This window comes from Myiozetetes cayanensis, unplaced genomic scaffold (genome assembly GCF_022539395.1).
Source record: "Myiozetetes cayanensis isolate MyiCay16 unplaced genomic scaffold, myiCay2020 scf41, whole genome shotgun sequence".
Taxonomy (NCBI): Eukaryota; Metazoa; Chordata; class Aves; order Passeriformes; family Tyrannidae; genus Myiozetetes; species Myiozetetes cayanensis.
In genome coordinates this window covers 1,227,314-1,236,598 of record NW_026087643.1, presented here as the reverse complement: position 1 = coordinate 1,236,598, position 9,285 = coordinate 1,227,314, and the positions used below count along the sequence as shown (strand labels likewise).

At 55.6% G+C, this 9,285-nt stretch overlaps 1 protein-coding gene across 1 annotated transcript; it reads left to right on the top strand.

Moving 5' to 3' along the window:
* On the top strand, positions 1-2,252 carry LOC126647958 (protein MRP-126-like). The gene is made up of 3 exons (XM_050330577.1): positions 1-31; positions 510-668; positions 1,902-2,252. Exons 1-3 carry the CDS (start codon positions 23-25, stop codon positions 2,079-2,081), a joined length of 348 nt encoding a protein of 115 aa, XP_050186534.1. The 5' UTR covers positions 1-22; the 3' UTR covers positions 2,082-2,252.
* The last annotated feature ends 7,033 nt before the right edge of the window (positions 2,253-9,285 follow it).

The following is a 9,285-nucleotide window of genomic DNA, read 5'->3' as shown; positions in this document are numbered from 1 at the left end:
AGGACCTCGCTCTGTTGCCGAGATGAGCAAGGCAAGTCCGACGTGCTCTTCTTTTTCAAGGTCTTCTTCTTTTCCAGGTGCTGGTTGGGGCCACCAGAGGTGGGAAGAAGAACCTGGGGGAGCACCTCCTCATGCTGGCAGAGCATGAGCAGCCCCACTCAGGCTCATCCCACAGGCAGGGATGTTTTCTCCTTGGAGGAGGCTCCCCCAACTCCTCCACCCCTCTCAGGACGTTCCCACCCCCCAAAAAGGGGCTCCAGGACGTGAGATCTCGTTCAGATCTCATCTCTACAGAGGGCAGAACCCATCTCTACAGAGATATTTTGGGGTTTTTTTTTTGGGGTGATACCAGCTGGTTTTGGGAGCTCCAGCAGAGCCAGGGGCAAGGGGGGAATATTTTGGGTTAATGGCAGATTTCCACACCCCACTGTGGGGTTTTTCCAACACCCCACTGTGGGCCTCAAAAGTGGCTCCTGCTGTCACTTGGGTGCAAATCCTTGCTCTTGCAGAGCTCCCAGAGCCACGAGCAGCTCTCCGAGCTGGAGAAGGCCATGGACGTCATCATCGACGTCTTCCACCAGTACTCCAGGAGGGAGGGGGACAGGGACACCCTCACCAAGAAGGAGATGAAGCTGCTCATTGACAAGCAGCTTGCCAACTACCTGAAGGTGAGTGGGCCCAGAGCAGGGAGGGAGCTGGGTTGGACCCCCCCCCCTTCCCTTAACCTGGATATCTCCTGCCCAACCCTCCCTGTCCAACCACCCCCCTTTCCAAAAACAGCTGAAGGAACCCCATGCAGGTCTCCAGAAGAGCATTCTCTGTGATGGACCCATGTCTGGATATCTCCAGGGTTGGGATTCACCCTTTTCCTCCAGCCCAACCCTCCCTGTCCAACCACCCCCTTTCCAAAAACAGCTGAAAGAACCCCATGTGGGTCTGGGTGAGCCTCCAGCAGAGCATTCTCTGGGGTGGACCCTGGATATCTCCAGGGTTGGGATTCATCCTTTTCCTCCAGCCCAACCCTCCCTGTCCAACCACCCCCCTTTCCAAAAACAGCTGAAGGAACACCATGCAGGTCTCCAGAAGAGCATTCTCTGGGATGGACCCTGGATATCTCCAGGGTTGGGATTCACCCTTTTCCTCCAGCCCCACCCTCCCTGTCCAACCACCCCCCTTTCCAAACCTGCTCCCTAAAAACAGCTGAAGGAACCCCATGCAGGTCTCCAGAAGAGCATTCTCTGGGATGGACCCATACCTGGATATCTCCAGGGTTGGGATTCACCCTTTTCCTCCAGCCCAACCCTCCCTGTCCAACCACCCCCTTTCCAAAAACAGCTGAAGGAACCCCATGCAGGTCTGGGTGAGCCTCCAGAAGAGCATTGACCTTCATCCCTGAGCTGGATGGTTCCCAGTGCCTGGATATCTCCAGGGTTGGGGTTCATCCTTTTCCTCCAGCCCAACCCTCCCTGTCCAACCACCCCCCTTCCCAAACCTTCTCCCTAAAAACATCTGAAAGGAACCCCATGCAGGTCTGGTTGAGCTTCCAGCAGAAGCTCATTCTCTGGGATGGACCCTGGATATCTCCAGGGCTGGGGTTCATCCTTTTCCTCCTGCCCAACCCTCCCTGTCCAACCACTCCCCTTCCCAACCTGCTCCCTAAAAACAGCTGAAGGAACCCCCACGTAGACTATTGACCCTCACCTCCCCTTCTCCCCCAAAATCATGTTTCTGTTGCCCAGGAGCTCCTTTTCCACCTGGAAAGGGGGCTCAGAAGCACCACCCCCAAACCCCACTATTTTTACACCCCACCCCCAACTGAGTGAAGGATGGGCTGGTTTTTTTCCACCCAAGGAGAGGTCTGAGTGACCCCCACCCTGTCCCCCTCCCTCCCCTCCCTGCAGCACGTGAAGAACAAGGCCACCATCGACGAGATCTTCAAGGACCTGGACGTCAACAAGGACGCCCAGATCAGCTTCTGCGAGACGATGCTGCTGATCGTCCGCGTCACCATCGCCACCCACGAGCACCTGCACGAGGTGGAGGACCAGCAGCACCAGCACCAGCACCACCACCACCACTGAAGCTCTGCTTGGGCTCACAACCCCCTCCCTCGCTGCTTTTCCTCCCCTTCCATGGAAAATTTCCCGGCTCCGAGGTCAAACCCGACCTCGGATCCTCAACCCCTCTCTGCCCATCTCCCCCCCCTCAGTGCCACCTGCTGCAAAATGTGATGGTTTTGATGATGAATAAAGAGAAAAGAGTCGCCCTGAGGCTGCCAAAGCTCTGCTGGGTTTTCCTCCAGGTGGATCCTGCATTTTCCTCTGTGGGTCCTGCGTTTTCCTCTCTCCTTAAACCCCCCAGATCCAGGGAGGGAGGGGGGTGAAAAAAAAAACCCCTTGGAGAGGGGGCTCAGGGGAGAGGGATGCCTGGGAAGTTCAGGGTTCCCTCCAACAGGTGCTCAGGGTGCTCCAGGGGTCACAGAAGATCCCAAAATTGGATGTTTCCAGTTAAAAAAACCAGCCTGAAAACACTGAATGAGTCTCCTGGGCCCACGCTGTGCTGGTGGGCAGGAGCTGGAGGATGGATGGATGGATGGATGGATGGATGGATGGATGGATGAACACTCTTTTTTTGGGAAGAACACCCTTTTTAAGGGCAAGTTTGGCTCCATTTAGGGGGGTTGGACACATCAGTTTTTGGGGGCTGCATCCAAAGGGGGGTTTTGTGGGGACAAGAACCCCGAACGACCCCAAAACCTCCCTCAAAACATCCCAGTTCGCCCCAAGAAAGCTCCATCCAGTTAATCAGCCTCTTTCCAGAGGGAAACTGAAGCTGGGAACACCCCCCCCCAGAGCTGCTGAGCACTCTCAGAGCCCGATTTCCAAACATCTTCATGGGGAGGGGGGGGAGAGGGCAGGAAAAAGGCACAAGTTGTGATTTCCCAAGGCCCTGAAATCACCCTGCTCCAGGAAGGAACCTTCCAGAAGCTTCCCCAAAGCAGCAGAACTGAAGCAAGACATCCCCCCCACCCCCACAGTTAACACAAGACCACCCCAAATTGCCTCACCCAGGTTGCTTCATCTCCCTTTCGGAGCCGGTTTTTGACATCTGAGGGCTTTAAAAAAAAACCACCTTTTCGAGGAGGTAAAATCGGCCCTGCCAAGATCTCCAGCCAGATCCTCCATCCCAAACCCTCCCCAAAAAAAAAGACTCATACAACCCCCAATCCTGCAGCATTTTGGGGGGGTTTCTGGAGCGGGGAGAGCCAGTGGAGAGTGGAGATGTTGCTTTCTCATGGCTCTGAAAGGCACAAAAGGACATCACCCCCACCAACCACGACGTTTTTGGGACAAAGGGTGGTTTAGGGTGCCATTTGCAGCAGATCAGGTTATTTTTTTTTAAGGGGGGAAATCAAGGGGGGAGGAAATCAAGGAGGAGAATGAGCCCCCCCAACACCCTGATGAATCCCCAAAATCCTTAGGGGTTGTTTCACCCCAAAGAGCTCCCCCTCAAAAAAAAAAAAGAGGGGACACCGAAGCAACACCACGAAGGTGGGGATGGGGCACGAGGCGGGGGAAATTCCACGGGTTGGGAGGGTTTTTCCAGGCGAAAATATTCCGGGATTGGAGATTCCCTCGGGACGGGGAATCTCCTGCTGCCACCTGGTGGGATGTGACACCAGCTGGTGGCTCTTTGGAGAGGCCACCAGGTCGTGCCCGGACCTCGGGCACAGCCCCGTCCTGTGCCCCCCCCTTCCCAAAATCTCCCCCTTTCCTCCTCCATTAGCGCTGCTCACAATAAAAAATCGGATTGTTTGGATCCAAACAGCGCTGAATTTTCGGGCGAGGGTTTTTAAATCCATCCCCCCCTCCAAAAAAAAAGAAAAAAAGAAAAAAAAAGAGAAAAAAAGAGAAGATTTTAGAGCTACTGGAAGAGGAAAAAATTAATTTAAAAATTTAAATTAAATGAATTAAATGCAATGAATTAAAATTTAAAATTTGGAGACAAGGATAAACCTGTGGGATCAGAGAATCCCTTCCCTCCCTAGCGTGGGCTCAGCACGGGAGGGCACGGGTGGTGGTGGGGGGTTGTGCAACCCCCCCAAAATGTGGCGATTGGGGACCCGGACGCGCTGGGTTCACCGTCAGTCCCCACACCCCGACAGGGATGACCTCAGGGGGGGTAAAAAACTGGTTGTTCTGGGGCGGGGGGGAGGAACTGGTGAGGTCTGGGACCAGCAGCTGAGCCAGCATGGGCGGTAAAACCGCGCCCAGAGCCCGGCAAAGCCCGGCTTAAGGGGGGGATGGCGATGGGGACGCGTCACCAGGGGATGGTGGCACCGTGGTCCCCCCCTAATTCCCCTCATTCAGACACTGCTAATTGCGTGTGGGGGGTGTGAATACAGAGGTTGGAGGGCTCATCGCCCTCCCAAAATCCCCCACGAAGCGTTTCCTGTGGGTCTGGTCACGCCACGGCCACCCCAGTGCCGGGATCCTTCCCACACGAAGCTTTAAACCCCTGCAACTCGACCCCAACCCTGCAGAAAACAACCCCCCCTGTCCAGAAAACACCCCCCCGGTCCTGCATCTCCACCCAGGAATCCCCTCGGGTGGGAGGAGCAGCCCCTGGGGGCGAGGCAGCTCCCCCCCCCCAAAAAAAATCCCGCGTGTTGGGGGGGCTCGCAGGGACCTGCAGCTCGTTTCCAACCCACTTCTCCAGCTCGTTTCCAACCCACTCCTCCACCTCGTTTCCAACCCACTCCTCCACCTCGTTTCCAACCCACTCCTCCACCTCATTTCCAACCCACTTCTCCACCTCATTTCCAACCCACTTCTCCACCTCATTTCCAACCCACTCCTCCACCTCATTTCCAACCCACTTCTCCAGCTCATTTCCAACCCACTTTTCTCCACCTCATTTCCAACCCACTGGGCTGCCCAGCCCCGCGGGTGGAGCCGTCCCCGCGGCGTGGGAGGCTCCGGGAGCCGCCTCCCCTCCCAAAAAACGCGGCCACAACGCGGCCACCCGAGCCCCATCCGCCCTCCTCCCCTCTTATCTGGCGATCTGGGGAAGGTGCCTGAGCCCTTCCTGGGAGCTGGCACGGCCCGCGGGGTGGAGGGGAGGGGAGGGCTCGTCCCACCCTCCCCCCAGCTCGTGGTGGCTCCTCGGGGACCACACTGAGAGCCCCGGAGTGCTGTCCTGGTGCTGCTGGTGCTGCTGGAGCCCTCCTGTTCCAAGCCCTGGTGGGCTCCAAGGGGTGAAATCCCTCCTGTTCCATGTCCTGATGGGCTTCCTGGGCTGGAATGCCCCCTGTTTCATGTCCTGATGGGCTCCCTGTGCCCTGATGGTCTCCAAGGGGCTGAAATCCCTCCTATCCCATGTCCTGGTGGGCTCCAAGGGGGTGCAGTCCCTCCTTTCCATGTCCTGGTGGGCTCCCTGGGCTGGAATGTCCCCTGTCCCCATGTCCTGATGTGCTCCAAGGGGTGAAATCCCTCCTATTCCATGTCCTGGTGGGCCCCCTGAGCTGGATTGTCCCCTGTTCCAAGCCCTGATGGGCTCCAGGGGGTGAAATCCCTCCTTTCCCATGTCCTGATGTGCTCCAAGGGCTGAAATCCCTCTTATCCCATGTCCTGGTGGGCTCCCTGGGCTGGAATGTCCCCTGTCCCCATGTCCTGATGTGCTCCAAGGGGTGAAATCCCTCCTGTTCCATGTCCTGATGGGCTCCAAGGGGTGAAATCCCTCCTATCCCATGCCCTGATGTGCTCCAAGGGGATGAATCCCTCCTGTCCCATGTCCTGGTGGGCTCCAAGGGTTGAAATTCCTCCTATCCCATGTCCTGATGTGCTCCAAGGGGTGAAATCCCTCCTGTTCCATGTCCTGGTGGGCTCCAAGGGCTGAAATCCTTCCTATCCCATGTTCTGTTGGGCTCCCTGTGTCCTGGTGGGCTCCCTGGGCTAGAATGCCCCCTGTCCCCATGCCCTGATGGGCTTCAAGGGCGTGAAATCCCTCCTGTCCCATGTCCTGATGGGCTCCAAGGGGTGAAATCCCTCTTATCCCATGTTCTGATGGGCTCCAAGGGCTGAAATCCCTCCTGTCCCATGCCCTGATGGGCTTCAAGGGCGTTGAAATCCCTCCTGCCCTGCTGGTTGCACTCTGGATCCAGGGGCAGCTCCCAGGACAGCCCCAAAAATCAGATTAAAGCCCCTTTTCTGCAGGATTTGTTTCGGTCTCTTTGACATTTCCTGAGGAGCTTCAGCATCACAAAACCCCTCGATCTCACAAACCCCTTTGGGTTTGTAGAGGGAAAAGAAACCCCATTTAGGGGATGCAAAATGCAGAGTTTTATGCAAGAAGAGAACCCCTGGTTATATTTTTTTAATTTTATTTTATTTTGGGGGGGATCCCAGAGCCCATCCTGACCTACATCCACCTCCCCAGGCGCTGCTGGTAAATAAACACGGGATAATGAGGGGAGGAGGCTCCCTGGGAAGAGGGTGTTGTGTGTGAGGGGGAGAGAGAACAGGACTGACCAGAAGGAATCCTCGCCCTCCACCCACTTCCCCGCAGCCTGCAGGGACTGGGAAAGGAGCTGCTCCCACCAGTCCCATCTGCACCAGCGAGTGGTGGATGCAGGTGAGTCTCCACTGGGGTTTTTTTGGTCTTTTTAGGGGGATTTGAGACGATTTTGTGCGTTTTTCCGGGGTTATTTTGGAGGTGGAAAGGGCAGGATCGGCTGCCCAGGAGGGTGTGAGGATGAGGACACGGCTCTTTCCTCCCCTGCTGATTCATTCACCCCCGAGTGCCCCCTCGAGATGCCCTTTAATCTGAACCACTAAAATTAAAATTAAAATTAAAGTGAAGACCCACTTCAAGTGGAGGAATGAAGGCAAAAACCGAGGTGAAAACCCTCAGACAGGAGCCAGAGTGAGGATGGGGCAGCCCAGCGAGGAGGGAAAGGTGTTTTTATTTTTTTTTTTTACCTCCGGCAAGGAAAAAAGTTTAAACTCCAGGGAGATTTAAATGAAACTCGTGGGGAAACGAAACGGGGAGGGCTTTTCCTACAGGCACAGCTGCCCCTGCAGGACTGGAGAGATGTCCAAGCTGATTAAAGCCATCAGCGACATGCTGGAGAGCTACCAGGGCAGCGCCAGGAAGGGCAGGAAATCCGAGACCTTCAGCAGGAGCGAGTTCAAGAAGCTGATCCAGCAGGAATTCGCCCCCGTCAAGGTAAACTCTGCGGGTTTAGAGGGGTGGGAAAGGCGCTGGGGGGATGTTTTGGGAGGGTGGGGAGGGCGCCAGGGGTGCTAAAGGGGTGCAACAACAACCCCAACCCCACCTCCAGGCTTGGAATGGGGATGTCTCCAATCTTTTGGTTTTCCCGGAGCTGCAAAGCTCCAGTTCCCCCTCCTGCTCCTGCTGATTGTCCTGCTTGCCCCCCCATTTTCCTGCAGGGAATGGGACACTCAGGATGGGCTGCCTGGTCCCATTTTTTCCCTGGGTAAATTCAAGGTGTAATCCCAGGTTGTGACCCCCCCCCCCCTTCCTCTTCCTGCTGCTCCTTTTCCTTCTGCTCCTTTTCCTTGCTCTTCCCTCGCCCTGAGGGCACCCAGATCTCGCTTTTTCCCTCGCTGATGGGCTCCTGTCCCCCCCTCAGAGGTCGCCCACCAGCAAGTACAGGTACATCCCCCGCTCCTCGGACTCGGACACCGAGCCCACGACCAAGAAGAAGAAGAAGAGCAAGCCCTGCGTGTACTGAGGAAGAGGAGGGGGCATCTCCCCCACTCCCGGGGCTCAGGGAGAGCCAGGTAAGGACGGCTCAGGGAGCTCACAAAGCTCCTGGGGGACGTTTGCTCCTGGGTGATGTTTGCACCGGACTCGTTTGGAGTGGGCAGGGACGTCCACGGGACCGAGGTGGATGGGATTTTGTACCCCCCAGTCCATCAGGGTGGGGTGGGATTCCCAGATTTTTCGGAAAATTCCGAGCTGGAAGGGACCCCCAGGGATCATCAAGTCCAATTTTAAGTGGATGGCCCCGTGCAGGGGGTGAATTCCAAAGTGGATGGGCAGTGCAGGGGTGAATTCCAGCCCATGTGGGGGGGGGGGCATTTAATCAGCTCTAATTAAAACTGCTCAGAGTTAATTGGGGCGCAGATTTTAGTGATAAAAAAAAGCAGAGGAGTTGGGTGGATGGGGGGGATTTGGGGGGTAGGGGGGAAGGGATGTCACCCCCAGCAGGATTTTGGGGTGGTCACGAGTGGGTTTTCCTCCCTCTCTGCAGGATCCCCGAATTCCTCAGCACAGATTTTTGGGCTCTCTCTTTCTCTCTCTGCTCCTCCAGTGCTGGCAGCACCCCAGGAGATGGGAAGACCATGCCCTGCTCTCACCTATTTACCTCCATGAGGCAGAAAAGAACCCCCAGGGCTCTCGTTTTGCTCCTGATGCTCCTTTAGGTGTCTCTTTTTTTTTGGTGGTAATTTAAAAACACATCTTGAAGGCTGGAGGGAGGGTGGGATGGGGTGGTGAGGTCAGATTTGTTCTTTTTTTTCTCCTAAACGCGATGCCAGAGGAATATCAACCCCTTCATCCACGTGGTTTTAATGGGGAGAAAGTGAAAAAAAAACCAAACAACCCAAACAAATCAAAACAAATCTCCTGTTAATGGGGCTGGAACGAGCCGTGCAATTATAGCTGACTCAGATTGCAGAGCAATACCAAATAAAGAGTGGGCAATTCCCGGAGGAAAATGAAAGGCTTATGGTCGGGAGCTCGTTTTGGAGCCAGCAGCGAAATTCCCACGGGTTTGGGGTGGGGTGAGGGAGAGGGGTGGGCACACCAAAAATAGACCTCCCTGGAATGTGATCCTTCAGCTCTTCAAGGGGTTGGCCCATCACTAAGGTGTAAATATCCAAAAAGTGTTGGTTTTTTTCTTGTGTTTGTTTTTTTCTGGCTTATTTTGCTCCTTATTACCCCAAAGACCATAAAAAAACCCAATAAAAAGTGTAAAAAGTGACGCCTGTCTGATTTTTATGATCAGCAGGAGCCTCCAGGAGGTTGACTCCGAGCTCGGTGGTGGGGAAGGCTTGAGGGGGAAGGGGCAGGGTTGAAAAGGGGGGTCTGGGGGTACCACCCCGATGTGGGGACCAGGCAGGACGTGCCGTGGGATGGGGAGGGGTTTTTGTGCTCCTGGCTGGACACCAAAGCCTCTCTGTCACTGCCCTGGGGGGTGGAACCCTCCCCGAGCACCAAAACGGCCAAAACAGGGAGATAAGGAACCGAATTTATCAC

Bases quoted from the DNA above. Each gene is read 5' to 3' on its own strand.
- LOC126647958 (XM_050330577.1), top strand. The intron at 669-1,901 runs GTGAGTGGGCCC...CCCTCCCTGCAG, and splicing joins AGCTTGCCAACTACCTGAAG to CACGTGAAGAACAAGGCCAC.